Source organism: Pipra filicauda, unplaced genomic scaffold (assembly GCF_003945595.2).
Source record: "Pipra filicauda isolate LSUMZ 115617 unplaced genomic scaffold, ASM394559v2 scaffold6_size6359152_pilon, whole genome shotgun sequence".
Lineage (NCBI taxonomy): Eukaryota > Metazoa > Chordata > Aves > Passeriformes > Pipridae > Pipra > Pipra filicauda.
The window spans coordinates 6,288,964-6,308,563 of NW_024104865.1; the positions used below are offsets into that span (position 1 = coordinate 6,288,964).

The 19,600-nt window shown below is 36.4% G+C and overlaps 1 protein-coding gene across 7 annotated transcripts in view; it reads right to left on the reverse strand.

Annotated features, from left to right (window-relative positions):
• The window catches only part of PHF21A (PHD finger protein 21A), a 129,825-nt gene that overhangs the window by 88,108 nt on the left and 22,117 nt on the right, over positions 1–19,600 (reverse strand). For all 7 annotated transcript variants that reach the window (XM_027750159.2, XM_027750161.2, XM_027750160.2 and 4 more), the window contains 3 exons: positions 10,197–10,237; positions 6,320–6,455; positions 1,769–1,801 (listed from right to left, as the gene is read on the reverse strand). In XM_027750159.2, coding sequence (XP_027605960.1) covers positions 1,769–1,801; positions 6,320–6,373 — 87 coding nt within the window. In that variant the 5' untranslated portion in view covers positions 6,374–6,455; positions 10,197–10,237. The remainder of the gene's footprint in view (positions 1–1,768; positions 1,802–6,319; positions 6,456–10,196; positions 10,238–19,600) is intronic.

A 19,600-nucleotide genomic window follows, 5' to 3' on the forward strand; every position in this document is an offset into this window, starting at 1 on the left:
AGCATGCTATGGTATCTTATCTAAAACATTCTCACCTATGCTACTTATGCAAAGACATTATACATTTAACTGTATAGAGCATCAAACATATCTATTAAATCTTAACTGACATACATATCAAATAAAGGCAAACATATCCAAGTCTTAATTTCCATATATGTTTATGCCTTAGACTGTACTAAAGGGAATTACATTTGCCTTACCACATCATTCATATCACTACTTTGCCTACAATAGCCTTTTCTTAAACTTAAGATTTGAAAGCCATAAGCATCACTACAAAGATGCACACAGGAAACAACTTTTACCAGGACTTTTTCTTTCCTACTAAAAATAAAATAAAACTTAAAAAAACATCTGTCCATTGTTTAAAACCAATGAAGCTCTACAGAAACATGACAGGGAAGCAAGTATTTCTTAATTTTTCTCTTTTTCCACTTTTTTTGTTCTCATTTACATCTAAACTTTTTACACTAGATTAAGCAGGTTCAGTGCTACATAGAAAAATTAAAACAGGACTAATATCATTACAGGTACTACATGCTCAGGGCATATTCCCTATTTCTATATTCCTCCATTGAACTCTGAAATGCATTACAATCTCAGCTTGTAGATACTCTTCTCCATTTCTAGCAAAACCAGATATTGCCAGTCATCCCCCTTTCTTTTAGATTCCACTTAATAATCTAGAATAAAAATGCATTAAGAGCATTGGAAGCAGAGACCAGGTTTACTCTTCCTGACTCTTGGAACTTTGCACGGCTGCTTGCAGCATGATCTCACTTTCAGCAGATATAAACTGAAAACAAACTGCTCTGCAGTCTAATTGTTAGCACACCCGCCCAGCGAGTAAGGGTAGCACAGACCTTACCTAAATCCCATCAGAATAAGGAAGTTCTAGAAAACAGATTTTCCAATATACCCTACTTCCAGTTCAACCCTCCCCGTCAGGGGTCCAGCTACTTGACAGTTATTAAAAACTGTCTTCTTCACTGAGCTCAAAAAAAATATACATTCAGAAAAATTACAGGGCATTTACTAATGTATGGGGATGGGAGTATTTCAATAGCAGGCCTCAAGTGAGCTGCCTTTATCTCTCTCCTTAACATTTCAGACTGGTTTGAGAACTCCACAGAATTCCCCATTCAGCAGAGTGCTTAACTGCTGTAGAGTAAAAACCCAGTCACCTTACACAGTTACTGGAAAAGGGATAACTTCTGCTGTCTATGCAAGGAGTCTAGTTATCCAACCTCAGTAGCTCTGAAACTTCCCAAGGCCAAGTGCCCACTCTTTGGACACTACAGTGCTGGTAAAATACCTAGACAGGCAATAAGGACATAGCCTTAAGCTACATTATTTGAACAAAATTTCTTGGACAGAATATCCTCCCACTTCTTGTACTGTGAACCTTCTTATACTCAAAAAAATAAAAAAGCTATTTCTAACAATGGCACCTTTTATAAAGAACAGCTTCTAATAGAATCATAAACTTACTGCACATTTGAACGGCACCAAAGCCCACAAGGGTCACTTGATTTAAACCAATAAGGATACATATGAGGTAAAAACTCCATAATGGCAAGAGTTTTGGTTTTGTTTTAAACTATCTAACAGTCATTGTTCCAAAATTTGTTCATAAGTTTTCTTCTAAACACTGTGTTAGCAAGAAAGAATGTGATCAAGAAATATCTAGAATTCTCAAGCTTCATGCACTGTTATTTCCTGCATTTTTAAGGGTAAATAATCCAATATAAAAATAAATAGTTACCTGTGGATCTTGCTTCATTTGGGCAACCAATTTCTAGAAAGAAAACAGATGTAACAATACAATGAAGGTTTCATTACAGATCTTGTTGAAGAGTTTAAAAGTCAGTATTTTTGAAGAACTTTTGTAAAAGCAAAATACTTAGTTTACAGCATTTCAATAGCAAGGCCTGGAGTCCAGTATTATATAATTTCCAAACCCACTCTTATTAATATAGTAAAACAACTGTACTAAGCCATCACTTCTGCTCCTCCTCAATAGCTCTTGAATAAGTGATGCTTTTTAATGACAATTTAAGCCAGCTGGGTAAGATAATCTAATAGCTGTGTCTCCTCTAGAACTGCTGCCTTCTTTGCTTGCAGTCACAAGAAACACAAATCACAGATAATCACTGCAGGCACAAAAGCTGTTTGTATATTCAAGAGCACAATGTTTCAAGTACTATGGCTCCGCCTGTGTGTTGGCTCCGCTGGTACCAGATGGAAGACCCATGTTCAGAAGTATCTTTGCCACTTTTCTCCCTCAAAGAGAGATTGAGATCATTGTAGAAGAGAAGCCCTCCACATCCAAGGGAAAGCAGACAGATTGTTACCATTCACCATTCTTCCTCCTTCACTTCCTTTAGGCAGCTGCAGGAGAATGCTGTCTATTGCTAAGCAAGAAAAAAGTCAGCAACGAAAAACAGAGCCCAGATTGAAGAGACAAGATAAACCAAAAATTCCCCATTTCTTTTTTGGTTACAGCTACATTTATTCATCACATCACCATGTCCCTTCCACACATGCAAAGAACCATGTAAAGTCTCTACTTTCTTCTTCATTTACTCATCAGAATCAGGAAAAGGAGTGAAAAACAGAAGGACAAAGCAAGCAAGAAAAACACATGTTCTATTCCGCCTTCATTGATACCACTCAGAGAATTCAAATTATCAGCTAATTCTCTTTAAAAGTTTATTTCCTTTCATATCCTAAAAACTGTACTAAAAAAAAAAAACAAAGATAATTTTGCATCAGACCACAGGTTTACCTGCTGCATTTTCTAGTAGTAGCCATTAGCAAAAAACAGATGCATTAGCAGAGAGTCCATGCTGGACAAGCATACAGCGTTATTTCTCATCTTTCAAAAATTTACATCTCTGATGTCTTCAAAGATTACATCTTAGGTTTAATAGCTTGTAGCACACATTTCTTTGATTTATCTGCCTTAATTACTTTTTAAACTCAGGAAAACACTCTAGATTCTGTGACAATAAGTCCCCAAGTTAAACTAAAGGACTCTTACGTAAAAGGATGACCTTTTTCTTTTGAATCTGTCTCCTTACAATGCAAGCATGAGAGACTAATACAATTACAGAAAACCAGAGCTGACTTGAGTCAAAAGGAGTTGGAAGTTGGACTCAATGATCCTTACAGGTCCCTTCCAACTCAATATTATATGATTCTATGGCTGCTTCTCTATTCAGCTTCTTCCTACATTTTTTCCACAACACATATTCCTCTATCACTCATCACTTCTTCAGACTGAGAGTCTCCTCATGCACAAATCATTCCATTGCTTTGTTCACTCTTGGCACTCTTCCCTGTACTTCTCTAGTTTGCCTCTATCATCTGGAGACAAAGTTTAAAACTGCATGCAATGCTCAGGTACTCTGTACTGCAAGAACTCCCTCCACTGTCCTAACTGCCAATTCACAGCCTGCTACTGCAGCTGTAAAACTGAGCCTGTTTTTCCAAAGTGCATCACTTGGCATTTATCTAAGCTGAGCATTATTGTTTCGTCATGGTGCCATTCAGCGTCACAGGCACACTCAGCTTATTTTTCCTTGCTGCTTCCTGCCACATTAGAATTTGACAAGCAACAGATCTGATAGTTTTTATACAAAGTGCTCCTGCAGACACAGTCGTAAGACAATACAGTCAGTACTGTAAACTGTTCACGAGGCATTGCTAAATTTATGAATCACAAAGCATTGCATCATGCAATCCTAGGGAAAAAAATATCTTCTTTTGCACTAGCCACAAGCACAAGTTAAATTTTAGATTTTTTAAAACATACTGATCTTTCTGGTATGAAAAAAGGAAAATTATGGTTTAGGTTCTTTCCCCACATCAGTTCAAGGAATCATCCACAAAACCCAATCCTTCTGTAAGAATAGCTAAATATAACTTCTTTAACACCTCTTGTGATCAAAACTATGAAGAGCAGACTGCTTCAAAATAACCTTAATTAAGTCAACACAGTAGCAGAATGAAGTACTTAGATTAGATGCATTTCTTCTCAGGACAATCAACATAGCTTTGACATTGAAGCTATTTGAATATTCAAGTTGTATTACACTGATATAGCAAGTGATCTGGTCAGATGTCATTCATGGAGGATTCTCTGTAAAAATGAAACCAAAAAAGTAGCTTTTTCTAAACAACACAACACTTCATTTGGGTCCTTACTGGTAGTTTAAGACTCACTTTGCCAAAGCAGCATTTTGAAAGCTTCAGACAGTTCTGGAGGTGAAGTAGAAAAGGCAGGAAACAAGGAGCTATTCCACAAACAAAACCACAGTCTTACTGAACAGCACTTTGTACAGCCATGGAAGCAGTCACAAGCAGTACCCTGCATCAGGAACCTGGGAGGCTCTGACCACAGTGCTGAGCTGAACTCCGCACAGGATCACAGACACCTGTGACCACTTGCAATGGGACAAAAAACCCTGACTGTATGAGTGCTGGCAAGCTTTTCTAGAGAGTCCTCAGAAAAAGAAATACTAGATAAGTAAAAGATGACAAGAGACACTGCTCCATAAATCCTGAACAAAAAGAAGGGATATATTGTATCTCTTTAGGTTACAAAATTCAAAGCTATGCAAGAAAGTTCAAGCATTTCATTGGAAGATTTCTTTTTTTTGTGCCAAAACTAGTTTAATTTCTATCAGTGTCCATTTGACAGCAACAGTTCACAGAAGTTTACTCAAGCACTCAACATGCCGTTGCAAGTGTTATTTTCCATCGTAAACATATACTTGTTCTTAGCCCTAATTACAGAAATATATGGCATCTTAAATTAAGATAACTTTTTGATATAATGGCTTTTCTAGTTTCACCAACTAAATTTAATTAAAGTTTATTTCAGTTCAGAGCTCACTTTTAATGAGGATTGGGCAAAGCTAAAGCAAACAGGGTCAAAAAAAATTTTAAGCTGTTAAAAAAAGTCTTTTTGGACATATTCCAGTCTTCATCCCTGTTCAGCATTGTCATTATGAACAGATGCTAAACATTATTCAAAATTCACAGTCTTAAAATTTTGGGTTAGCTTGGGCACAAGAGGTAAACACTGTTATACAAACACAAGTAAGACCAGCGTTCTGATCGCTTTACAGAAGATAATACTTGAAAAAATTACTTACTGGCCTCAGATATTTCTATGTCTGCAGCAAAATGGCATGGGTAATTTCTGAACTTCCTTACCCCCATAACAAGACTTCATTGTTTGAATGCAAGGGCCTTGGGAGTTTCTGAGGAGAGCAAAATACTCATCTCTAGTTCTGGAAATCCATCTTTAGCTTTTTCAAGTTTTTCTCCCTGGCTGTAAGTTTTATTTTGTTAAAGCAGACATAGTTCATTTTAATAATTCACCCATTTGAGTTCCTGCAATCTGCTCATCATTGCATCAAGAACACTTTTTAGACAAGTCACCAAATAATAAGGAAACATTTTCCAAATTTTATATGATGGGTTAAACTGATCAGTGCAACTTATGATACATTTTTTTAATCCACTGTGTAACAGTTGTGAGTTTCAGATATCTGGAGAGCTCCATGAATACTTGGAGAACTGTGTTTAGAAAAGGATTCATTGATAAATTTAACATTTCAAATTGGCAGCTACTCTGTGTCTATGGCTGTAAAAATTTTGTCCCAAGAATATGCATATGTCCTCTTACATTTGCTAAATTAGGTTGTATTATTATTATTTCTAATATTTCCTCAATTGCTTTGTAACAGAATTGTAAAATGCAACTCTACTGCCATATAGTATTGGACAGCCTACCAGTAAAAAGACCCAGAGTAAAAATTTCCAAGCCCAAGCACTACAACATTTTGGTTATCAAAAATACACAAGTTTAGAAAGTACTAAAGTAGAAGAGACTCCAGAAGAGAAGCATCAGATGAAATCATGCAGTACTATATACATTTCACTTTGAAGTTCCTCCACCATATTCCTCCATTGCCAACTGAATACTGCAGTTGGCTTCAGAACATTAGAAAAACCTTTCAGATAGAGGCTGCTGAATGTAGAGTTCTCAGAATGTTTTTATTACTGCTACAAAATATTAAAAAAAAAATCCCCACCCACAGATTGATATGTAGATTTTTCACATTTGCTAAAAAACAACAGGTGGTGGGGTCAAAATGCAGAGTATAAAATTCTTAAGTATTTTGAGCTTATAAAACAATTATTACTATAGTTGTAGTGCTACTGCTTAATGCTCCCCTTAGTAGTCAGCAATACTAATGCTGCTATTACTTGAAAGTCTAAAGCAAGAAAGAATACAAATTACCTGGTGAACCTGAATTTCCACTTTCAGAGCCTCCTGTAGAGTCTGCAGCTCCATTCTCTACCTTCTCCACTTTTTCTAAAAGTGTCTTTGCTGATTCCAGTGCCTTTAGTTTCTGGTTCCCTCTTTAACACCAGTCCTATAGAAAAAAAAAGGTTTTGTTTTGGTTTGACAATTTGAAGAAAGGAGATTATAACAGAGCGGGAATTCAATAGTGAACTACATTCAAATGCAGCTTTCTACCCTAAACACAGTCAGTCTATTGAACACGAGAAATCTACAGGCTCTACAAAATGCCTGCCTTGGAGTCATTTAGCCAAATTTGTTACTTCCCACATATCCCAAAGTTGACATACTTTGTCCCTTATCTTAGTTTGCAGGCAGCTATTTCCTACCAATATCCTATTGCAGTTGCACATTAAATCTGAAAATTTAACTACTGAGAATGTTTTAAAAATCTGTGTAGATGTAAACATATTCCAAAGACTAAAATTCTGCAACCCAAATTGTTAAATTCAATGTACTGCATTAACATACTTCCATGATACTGTAGAGCTGTTCTTGGATGGGACAGTGTGCATGCAATTTGATAGAACAACATTAATATATTAATAAGCTACTGCCTAAAGTTTGTGTTGAGTTAGTCATTTCAGTTGAAATCTGTTCTGAAGGAGCATAAGATTCAGATAAAGCAGCACAAGACTTTTTCAAAATTATTAATTTTAAAATCCTTTTTATCTTGGAATTCTACTTTTAGATCACAACTATGAGTTTACCATCTTCACTTGTACTACAAACAAAGTAATGCCCCCAACCTCTGACATAGAAAAGCATTAACAGACATATTTCTAAAAGCCTAGAAAGTTGGACAGGAGATTTTTGTTCAAAAATACATTAAAAGTATCAGCTTCTGAAACACAATTAAGATTCCCATATGCTCAAATCATAGTAGAACCTACGTAAAAACCATCTATAAATACATAGATAAAAGCCATTGGAAAACATTATATAGCAATCCTTTTAGTCACTTTTCCATCCAGACACCATAATTAAAGAATTTCTGTAATGTTAAAATCGTTCCTTTTTTTATTTTTTGCAACTTGCTCACAATTATTGCACAGGTATTGTTGCCAACTCAGAGGCCTTCATAACCAGACTACAAGGTTTTCAAAAGGATACTGACAGTTTAGATTAGACATGTAGGCTGTAAAAAGAGAGTAATTCCCATAAGTTTAAGACTTTATGTTGTCTCAGTACAGTAAACTGAAGTGCTGGACAACTTTGTGCATTCCTGAAAATAAAAAGGTTGAGGGTGTGTGTTTTGTTTTGTTTATTTAAATTAATCATTTCTCTTTTCAGAAAGAAATATATCACAAAAAGAGAAGACTATAAAGGGGGTTTAAAAAACATTGTATTTATATAGCTCATTCTTTGTCAGTGCTGTCTGTTGTTAGCTTAAAGTTGCTTATTTAAATAACAAAGGCCTGATCAGACTTTCTAGCCAACACATGAAATGACCTGCTGCAAGGGCCTCTCCCACATGTGACACAGATGAGTGAAAACAGCTGCCTTTGCAGCACTACTCTATAAAATTGTAATTTGTATCAAGGGATACATGGAAATTACATATAGTTCCCTGACCTATTACCACAAACAGTAATGAGAAAACAGAATCCCGGATTATTACTTCCACTCACTGACAAGAATAATGATAGCATGCTTTAAGTCCCTACCACTGCAGTTTCAAAAGAAACTATGCTTCAGAAAACCACGTGGGAGATTGGTTAATGAAAACTGGAACCCACTGCAGAGAAAAGAAGTCTTTCATGAGCCTTGGAAATTTGATTTTGGGGTAAAGACACAGGCAGGTATGGCCATAGTTTCTTTCTCAGTGTGTCTTCAACAAATGAGAAGGCACACATGATGAACAGTTTGTAACTCTGTAACTACATGCCAACTTTAAAGTTAAGTGCAGAACAGCGGAAGAGACAGTTATCTCAACTGACAATATAAATAATATCCATCATTTTAATACATGTAACTGTAAAGTCCAATACTAGTTCATGGCAAAAATGACATAGTACTTCTGTAAAAAAAAATATAAAGATTGAGTAATTACTATTAATGCACAACTTCATTTGACAGATAGAAATTGTAGTATTGATGGTACATAAAAGTTAATCCAAGCTAATTGCATCTATGCCTTGAACAGCTAGAAAGATTTTTCAAAATTATTTTTTTTAAGGGGTTTAAGAAAAAAGTGACACTGCTTTGCAGAAATAAGTGGTTGCTTAGCCTAGTCAAGTGTATTGGGGTATAGAGATGAACAGATGTATTTCATTTAAAAGTTTGGTCAAGTTGCCAAATTCTGAATATGAAATATATACAGTTGTTTCCATCTGGAACACGCACTTAGAGCTTCCCTTCCCAAGTAAGAATAACTATCCAAAGTTATCCCTGTCCAGAATTCCCCTCAAGTACCTTACCCACCCCCAGTGTTAAACAACCAATATAAAGAAAGAAAAAAAGTGATCATTCCTTACATCCAGTAATACCTAGACTGTATTTTTTCTGGTTTACATAGAATAACATAGAAATATCTATCAGGGCATCTGGTTAAACATTGCTCACACTTCCTTTGAAAGGAGGTACAGAACTACATAAGCAAGTGGTTACACATTTTACAACTGCACATATCTTCAGTATTTTTGAAATTTTATTCTTTTAGACTGAACTTCAAGGGAAGATTTAAAAACTTAAGTCCAGTGGCATTATAAACTACCTACAATACCACATTCAAAGAGGTATAAAACCACCTCTGGATTAATCATAAAGCATAGTGCATTTTCCACTTTACTCTTACGACAGCGGAATTATTTTAATTAAAAAGCTTGTAGATGACTGAAATTGCATGGATGGGTTGGTCGGCAAAAAACCTTCATTTCTTTAGTTTTTAAAGGAAAACATGCAAATTCTTTATTTAATGGCAGAACCAGTGATTTCCAAAAGGAAAGCAGAGGACTGACAAGTTCATGCATCTCTTGTACATCCAGATATACTTCCAAGTTTCAGCCAGAAAGAACACTGAGAGCAAGAGGTAAATTCACCATTTTTTGGATGGATTTCAACAACTGGAGGCGGCAGCAGTCCTCCATTCAACTTCTTGCTGGCATTCCTTTGTTCCCAATAACCACTTATTTCTTAAGTGGTTGCTTCAAGACTCGAACATACTCAGAAAAGTACCCCAATGCACTGCATTGGGTAGCACATGTTTATAGACTATTTAAATATTCAGAGACTGAATGAAACCTTAAGCTCTATAATAATCACATAAGTGCATTCACACTTCTCTGTTATCTCAATTAAATACAATCCACATCAGAATCGAAACTATCGCAATGCTATTTAAACTATGGCTCTTTTGGAAGCTACACTAGAAACACATCTGATATTTATACAAACAAAGGCAGGACACACACAAAAGCCATGAATGCCTTCTGTGTGTATGCAAGGTCTCTAAGTAACTTAGAATTTTAGAGAGAAGCCTTTCTGCACCAAAAACCCCTTAAAATAAATTTGGGGTTCACGTTACACAGAAAAAAAACCCCCAAATCGTAACATTATTATTTTTGAGTAGATGAATTTAAATGTCCCTTGTACTTAGAAACCCCTGGGCCCAAATATCAGTTCCTACACAGATTTTATTTATAAGACTGAGGCTTCCATCAGTAACATTTACTTTTTAAGATTTAATTTATGAATACAAGAACAGATAGGATTTCAGTTTCAGTAAGCATCAAACTTTTCCAGAAACGGATGCCAGCTCTTCATATCATCTATTCTAAGGTAAGCCATTTTAGCCCTAGGAAGAAGTACTTACCAGTTTTAAGTAAGTTATCCCTTTCAGCTCTCCACTCTCTCCTACAAAAGAAAAACAGCAAAAGAAAAAAAGATTATTACATAATTTTTAACTACAGTTTGAAACAGAAAAAGAAATTCAAGTATTTGGAAAGTTGGAGGGGGAAGGATTGTTGACGTTTTAGGAGGGACTTTTTTGTTTGGTTTTTCTTGGGGAGGGGGGGTTGGCATTTTTTTTTTTTTTTTTTAATGCTGAAGCTAACTATAAAACATCAGTTGGAAAGAAAATCTGTTTGACATGGTAGTGAAAACCAAGGAGACTTACAATTCTAATCTGGATTAAAATACAAACTATTACTGTCATTAGGGGAAGAACAGATTATAGGTACTAGTTTTTCTAATTCTGTGCAAGGCCAGTGTCCTCCTGTGGAGGACAGACTTTCACTTTATCACATTTATTAAGATCTGAATCACAAGCCTTGTCAGTTGCCACAGCTAAACATGACAAGATTACCCACCTTAGACATCTGCCCACCACCTCTGCCAGAGGATATACCAACAGAACAAATATGGTAGAGCAGGTGGTACAACAGCACAGTCACTAGAGCTCAAACCCCGGAGTACTAATGTAAACTGAAATCAACAGCAGTTTAAGCCAACATAGTAGGCCATGAAGTGTGGAGGCCGAGAAGATACACTGTCCATTACACTGCCTGCATCACAGGAAGAATATCTAGTAGCATAGCAAGGTAGTACCTCTTCAATCATCCTCATATGAATCATAAAATACTCATGAGCCAGAGTTCTAGAAAGATAGTCACAATATAAATGATAACTCATTGCTTAATTACTTTGCCTGATGCTAAAAAAAAAAGCCTCTAAAATACTCCCAATTTTCTAGTAAAATACTAGAATATTAGCATATTTTAAGCTTCAACTGCACAGCTAACAAGACCTTTGCATATATGTTTTTATTCACACACAAGTCATCACAGGGATGAAGTTTAAGGCCCAGCCTTATAAAAAGATACAGCAGTAGAAAAGCCACATAATTATCTCTCACTCATTGGAGACCAGCACAAGTGAAGGAGTTTCCATTTACTAACCAGCAGAACTGTGTGCTGATGAACACTGAGAACAGAAAACAGGAAGCCTACAGATGACAGAGACTGTATTGTCAGTCTCCTAGTCTCAAATTTTATTGTGCATTTTGAACAACACAATATTACGAAGATGTTTAATTTTAGAGCAATTCCAGGTTAGTTTAAACAATATCCAACTGTTAACATGGCAGGTTATGAACTTCGCAGTATGGACTATTTTGAGGTTATATTCACTCTGGGTGCTAGAGAATTTCAAATACTCTCATTGTTGAGGGTGCTGAAGAGACAGGTATGATTCTCAAACTCTAGTTGTTTCTTTTTTGATATTAAAATCTTACTTGTCACCTCCACCTCCCACTATCAATCAGCTATTTAATTGGTCCAAAAATCTACAGACTAAGCTTTTTCATTATGCAATCATTACCTGTCCCTCTTCAACAAGCAATTACAACTATATGCCCATGCTATTAATAAAATAATAATTTAAAATAAATCTCACTGCTGTAGATTTATTTAGACTTTGGAAAGCTAAAGAAAACAGTCGGTACTACACATCCACAAATGCAGCCTTAGAATAAACAAACATGATTTTTATATAAAAAAGAAAAATATCAATTTACGTGTAGCACAAGTACATGCAAACTGATGAGAAAGCTGTCATTTAAAAATAACAGCAACTGTTCCTTCCGTCCTTTTTACCCCCCTACGTAGAGACTCACCTCCACAGTAGGACCCCAGCTTCATCAAGCTGGAAAAAAAGCTGCACAGTAACAAACCTTCAGATTGCATTTAACCACTCTGAAGGGCTGCAACCCCAGACTGAGAACCCAGGGGCTCCCAAGGACAAAGTTAGGAACACCAGGAGTTGAAACGTGACTATCTGAATGAATTACTGTGTTGCCTTGGAGAAGTCACTTAGAGAGGACCTAGACAGGGAATGGAAATACATTTGCATCCTTTTCCGTACGTAATCTATTACAGGCTTTTTCTTAAGAGTTTAGAACAGGTTAATGTTTGAAAGTCAAACCTTTGGCAACACAAAATACCTTAACTCTGCCCTCCTGCAGGTATAGTATTTTTACTGACATCTCTGCCTCGTTTAGTAGAGGACAAGCTTAAAGAATAAGGCATCAGTTGAATACTTCTTTTCATTCTGAGCTTTCAGTTTGCATGCTTTTTTAAACTCAATGTCTAAGCTCTACAACAAATAATTGGTTTCTTCATAAGCAGCACACTAAAGAGAGCCATAGGAAAACTTGTGCCTGATACAGGTAAGTTTTCTTAGATAGGGAATTGAGACAGAAATGATGAACAAACACCCACAGCTGGTAACTCCAAGCATCTTAAACAGACTTAAGTTTTCAACTACTCTTAACATTTTTATAGTAGAGAACAGCATATGATGAACTAAATCTGTAGCTTTGGTGAATACTGGGAACCAACATGGAAATAGTATTAATGAAAAAGGTAGCACATAAAGTCTGCTCTATAGATGAAATTATTTCCCGTTCACAGCAAGAGTACATACAGTAACTCACACTGCCTCTCTCTTCTCTCAATAAAACACATTAGAAAGTTAAGACTAGACAGCTCACAATCACTCATATCCACAGAGAAGTCTGAAGAGTTTAGCATTATGCAGGGTTTCTTAACAAAAACTTCAACAAGCAGAAATGTATCACAAAATCTCAGCTATCAAATTTACTGAGGCAGCCTTTTGAAGGCTCTAGAAATATGTGCTGTAAACTGTTCAAGGCAGGAGTCTGAAAGGCTCAGATTATTACAGGATATTCTGCAGTTTTTGGGTGTTTTTTAAACCCCAGCTCTGGGAGTCATATTAAGAGCACTGCCTTCTTCCCAAAATATACATGTGAGCTGAAGAACAGCTTGAGCAACGCTTACCTCAATTAAAATTAGCATTAACTAAATAAAATACCGATGTTTTAGAAATATATTTTTGTTAGGAAGATTGATTGTTGACAATCTGATGTTACTCCTACTAATACCAATATTACTAATAGGAAAGACAGATTGATATATACATACACTTCCAGTAGTAATATCCACTCCAGACCCCAAAAAAGGCTCTTAAACTTTTAAAGAATTCTATATAACTTATGTAACAAAAAATAAACCACCATTACCAAAACATCATATCCTGCAGATCAACTTTAAGCTTTTTGTTGAGGTTTGCAAATAAGGAGAAAAGTTACTCATTTCACGGACTTGTTACAAAACCAAATATCTCAAAACTTTTATGTTTAAAGCTTGGCAGCCCCTGAGAACACTAGAACACGTGGTAGTGAAAACATTTTAGCATACAGCACCTGAAGGTTTAAGACTATTTAAATGCTAATTATCTGTATATTAAGATGTCTAGTTATAACTTATTATTACCTTTAAGTTACACAATAAAGCTTATGCTACTGTAACCAGTGACTTGTTTGGAAAAAAATGGGAAAAATTAATTGTCATGTGTAGCCATTTTTTCTTAGCTTTTTTCCTAACTCTAGAAACTAGCACACATTTGCTGTCAGACCACGGAACTTCATACGTTCATATCACATTACAATATTTAATTTTTTTTTATTTTTTGCCAATAGGACCTTGGCCCTGTTCAATGTACAGGATGAACTCAGACAAAAAAGGACTAATTGCTGTGCACAGGCAATTTTAAGCCTGATATTCTTTCACATTTCAGAGCATTGCTTGAAAATGTTAAGGGTAAAGCATTAATTAAAAAAGTGAAACTAGGCTGAGGGGGTTTTGTGTAAAATACACCACACACAGAATGGATTCCAAGTTTTTTCTCTGGACTTTTGTTTTAAGATGTTAACTCCTCAAAGCAACAACTCTCCTTTCCACATTTGAAAGGCATCCTGTATGTAGAGAGCACTCTATCAGTATATTCTAGGAAAACAAGTCATAGCAGTTACTTTACTGTGATTTTCAAGTCAGAAATTAAACAACTCATATTCCGTAAGAGGATGGATTTCTGCAGTCTTAAGAAAAAGACTAAAAATAGTCCAAACAGGGGGTATACAAGCTATTTCAAATTTCATTACTATAAGGTTCATGTTTCAATGACCATAGTTAGCAGTAGAGGTGCTGTTGCTTCTGTGATTAAAAAAAAAAGCCTTTTGTGTGCCAGTGCACGGAATCTGATCTTCCTGTTGTGCTGCAGCTGGGAGAACTCCCAGTCAGCCCCAGTAACACATGCCAGGCTAGTGTTAAAGGGACCAACAGGACTGCCCAAGACAACTGACTCAAGCACACACAGGTGCACCAGCCACCCCTTCCAGTTTGTCATCCGTATAACTCCTTTATAAATGTGCTCTATTCCTCTTTCCCTATCCCCACACAGTACTGGTAGATAACGTCCACTAAAGAGTTACCAAGGAGCCTGGATTTTCTACTTATGCACGCAGGCAACTTATAGGATTCAAACTACAGGCTTCTGTTCTGCCTCCAAGTTCCTTCGGCTGCCATAATTAGCCATGAAACAAACGCAATTTGGAGTTTAAGACACCAAAGTTGATTTCACTTGGGGACAGATTGCTTCACCTTCTCTGAAACACTTTCTAGACCCTCAAACTAAGTTTAAATAAAAGTGTGTGACACCATCATTTACTGAAGCAGTACTATATTTAACATATAGAAAATGAGCTAAAAGACTCATTACAGTTCAAAAGACCATCCCTAGTGTAAAGATAAAACCATTGCGCAATCTGCTTTTTAAAATACCGTCCGACGCTTGCCATTGCATCAAACACATAAACAGAAGATGATTACCTTCTTAGCTCTGCTAGTCCTATGACTACAGCTCTATTGGGCATCAGTAACTCTTCCTGAATGCACTCTTTCCTAGCATCTCAGGGGTGAGATGGGGGATGAGATCACACTCTCCAGCAAAATGATAAACCACATTTGGCCTAGTGGAAAGTTAGCATAAATATGTTTTAAAATCTCGGGATCGTCTCTCTCACCTGAGCAGTTTTAAGATACGTGGCTTTGCACTTTTTACCCAAGCACAAACCCCTCTTCTTTGCAGAGTCTTAGCGTATTTCTTGAATCAGAGAAGCCCCTCTAAACTATGACCATTAGTAAGCCTGGCAGAAGTTCTTCCTGACTTTACAGCAAGGGCTCAACGTATTCCCTATCTAATCTGACATTCATTAAGTCACCAGCAGTAAAATTCTCCTTTTTCTACCCAGAAACCACTGCATGGGGATGTTTTACAGCACTGTTGCATTCAGAAGTTCTAGTACTGCAGACAGAGAAATATGAAGGACACCATTAAGCCTCACTTTGCTCAGGAAGTTATTACTCATCAGTTTTTAGAAAAACAAAAAATCACCTCCTATGCAGAGTAGCTAAATTCTCGCTCATATAAAAAAGTTGTATGACTTGAACTTTTATTTTAGTGAATTATTTTATTATCTAGAAGAACTGTTAATCTATACATACAGTAAGAGAACCCCCAGTCCTAATTATGTCTGTAAGTTTATGCTTTACTAACAGTGCAACAGTAAAGTTTCATATTTGAAGCAGGAAGCTAGGGAATTTTTTGCAAAATCAAAATGCAAATGATGTAAAGATATAAATCAGTGAAAGTCAGTTTAGTACTTGTTTCTAAAAATTTTTTGCCACATTACTCAACATTTCATAAAGTTGCTGGAAATGTGGATTGTTTGGGGTTTTGGTGTTTTTGGGGGGTTTTTTGTTTGTTTTTAAAAACATTGTTTATCAATTAAACTTCAAAATCATGTCAGTTAAGCTATTAAGTCTTAAAACTGTAATTTTTCTTTTTTAATTATTTTCAATTTATTTACAAAGTACTGCTGTGAGGGGAAAAAAAGACAGAAGGTCAACAGAAAACACAAAGAGATGTCCCCTCCTAGCTATACTAGTCCACTGTTTGGTGTCAAAATTTATAAGGAAAGTAAAGGGAAGATATTCTAAGATTGGTGGCTTATGGAATTTTTTTACTAGTATGCCCAGCTAAATCAGTTCATTAACCTCCACTGCTCTTAAGGTATGGAAATTTCTCAGTCCAGTCACTGAGAAGTTCCTGCCTTCCTTTTATACTTCAGAGTCAGAGGACTACTTGGGGAAATGGAGGGGAGAGGGAGTCGCAAGGAAGAACACACACAGTAAATCCTAGTAATTGATTTAATAACTGAAGATACAAGGAACAAGAAAAAATTAAGAAAACTCTACCCCAGTACCCATTAAAAGTAATTTTTCCCCCTCAGATTCCATTAAGAATGGAGGGATCTCTGAATTCTTGTTTTATTCTTTTAAACATGAGGAGAAATTTTTTATTGACTGCCAAACTCTTTCTCCCCTTGTAGCAATCCACTATCTTGGAAAGAACTAGCTTGTAGGAATGATGCATTAGCGAGGCAGAAGTACTTTAAGAGTTTTGGGAAGAGGTCCAGAGTACAAAAGGAGATGATCTGGGTAGTGCTGTAAGACTGCAGGCATGAAATGCAAAACGAGCTACCTCTGACTACCACTGGAAGTGCAGTGGTACTTCCGATGAGGAGAACCTCAGGTATGTGCACGTCCCCTGCTGGTACTGAGTATTCTTTGAATTTTATCCATCTGCGAGAGACGTTCAGAGGACAAAAAAGGTTTCAGAAGAGCAGCCTGCGCTTCAACCACACAGCAGTGACAGTCAAGGACAGCCTCGGCCTTCCATTTCCAAAGGGAAAGAAGCGCTGTTACCGCAGTCGGCCAGCAGGGGGAAAAATGCCAAACGAGTGGGAAAAAAAAAAGTTAAAAGAGCGAGACACTAAAAGATGAGGAACAGAGTTAACCAAACATACACATATCCTCAGTAGATACAAAAGGAAAATATTCTTCTCCTGAAGAGAGGAAGCAGGATAAATGAAGTGTATATGACTCAAAGCATTCTCCCAGGCTTTAGAGAGGAAACAGTAAAAGTGCTAGTCAAAAACACAAGCCAGTAAAAGCAAGTTTTCAGTTTCACGTTAGCACACAGTGACTGCAAATCAATTAACGTTTTCTTAAATCTAGTGTTTCAATGTAAAGCAAAGTATTGTGACTATACAACTGAGAGAACTAAGCTGAAAGAATATGAATTTTTAAAGGACTATCCAACATGAATGTATGAACTAATTAATTTAAAATGAACACATATATTTTAGAAAATCATTCTGCATTACAGAAGTCTTCATGTTACATTTATACAGAATCCCAAGAGTCTGGACTTTTTTGTCTGAAGATATTTCAGAGCAGCAGGGCTCCGATTAGAGACCCTGTTTTTCTTTCTAGCTTATAAATATTATCTGTACACCATTTTCATGCTTACAAAGTATAGTGAAAACTACTTAAAGGAAGTATCAGTTAAGTGAATAAATTCACGTTAAAACATTTTGATGAAGGGCAACTTGCATACAACAAACAAGAAACAGAAACAACTACACAACGCATTTTAAATTTAAGAAATAAAAAAGCAAAATGTGATAATTTGTTGAACAAAGAAATGTAACATGCATTTACAATGAAGAAAAAAGACCAGCCCTGCAATCATAAGAACTTTCTGTTTAAAATATCAATGGCTAAGAACCACAAAGAGCAGCAGCAAGATCTTCATTGACAGAGTCAGGGAGATTAGCTATGCAAGCTTCTACTGATGTTACCTTCCACAAATATCAGACAGAGGCCAGGTACACATGTAATAACAAACGTTTAAAAATGCAGATGAATTGTGATAAGCGATTATATAGTGGGGCACCTTACAACAACAGGTAATCTTTTATAGTTCCTTATAAAGGTCTTTCAAAATCAGATGCTGTACTTTCAGCAAAGCTCTTTTCTCAATGTGTCCATGAAACTTCCTAAATAAGTTTTCTAAGCATGCACAAGGAAAGATTAGACTAACTACATCAAGAGACTTAAGTGAAGCCCAGTTTTGCTAACAGTTTATATTTCTGCCTCCAGCTTCTTCACTTGCATTTAATTTACCCTGCAGCTGGAACACTCACAGGCAGCTAATCTATCTGACCAAGGCACTCTCCTTTATATTCTCTTCCAGCCTGAGGTCCTTCCACAAGCAGTCCCCACTTTTTCGGGGGGGGGTGGTGGATGAGGGAGTATCACACTCCACAAAAAGCTGAAGTAATTCACAGATTGGTCAGGGGAACATCAAGCACAAGCTTAAGCAGTAGAAGCACTGTGCTAGCAGCAGAAGGGAGACTTTCAGCAGTCACTGAGTTCCAGTGAGCTGCACTGGGTACAAGACTGAGCACTTTGCTGATTCTTTCTAACTACAGCAATCAAGAAGTGATCTTTCATTTTCCCTACCTGGCCAAAGTTTGGCTTGTAAGTTCCGCTTTCAGCGACAGTCACATAGACGCATCCTCTTCATTTTGAAACTGGAAGACCTACAGAACTACTGGGGAAATAGGTGCACCTGAGTTTGGCAGTCATCTGAATTCTGTATGTTCTGCTTGTTACTCAGGTAGAATAGAAATTGCTGTTATTTTCTGTGTGTCTCATTAAAGCACAGGTGTTCTTTAAACACTAAAATTAAACCAACCTATGCTGGTCTTGCCATGGGTCAACTTTCATGTCAGTATACTGGAGCAGACCCTTGTCCACACTGTCTGACACAGTTCTTACAATAAACTGAACTCTTCAATTTAATTATTTTAGCACATGCATTAAAAATAAACCATTTAATTTATATAAAGTACAGGAGCATAAACTTGAAAATTATCTGGTTATGTACGTTCTTGTGTTCTGTATTTTACAATACTGAAAAATATGTATAAGAATACAGGAGTTATCTTATGTAGAGCTTCTGTTTTAACAGGAGGTGAGATGCTCAAAATGAGAAACTATAAGTAAAGTCTTGCCTTTACAACACTACAGATCGCTTGCTTTAATGTTAGGCTTCTAAATAATTGCCAGAAGACAATATGAAAATTATTTACTAGTGAACAGATGACAAAAATGTCAAAAGTATCAAAAGAACAATTGTTTGTTTCTTAATCTGTCTTCAGATTTTATGAACAAGATGAAAAAGGTAATGCTTCTCACCTGCTAGAAGCAAATTTTTTTCTAGAAAGAATACTGGCAATTTAATTTCACAAAGTTCTACGTAAAACAGCCTCAGACTCCTGTTGATTCTGTTGCGTGTTCTGAACTCCATAAAAGGTGGCTGAGACCCTCTGCTGCTACCAGACAGGTATCACATTTTCCTCTCCTCTTGACTAGAACACCCATTCTAAGTACAGCCTGCTAACATTTACGAAAAAACATTCTCATTCAACATTTGAATTCAATTTGCTTT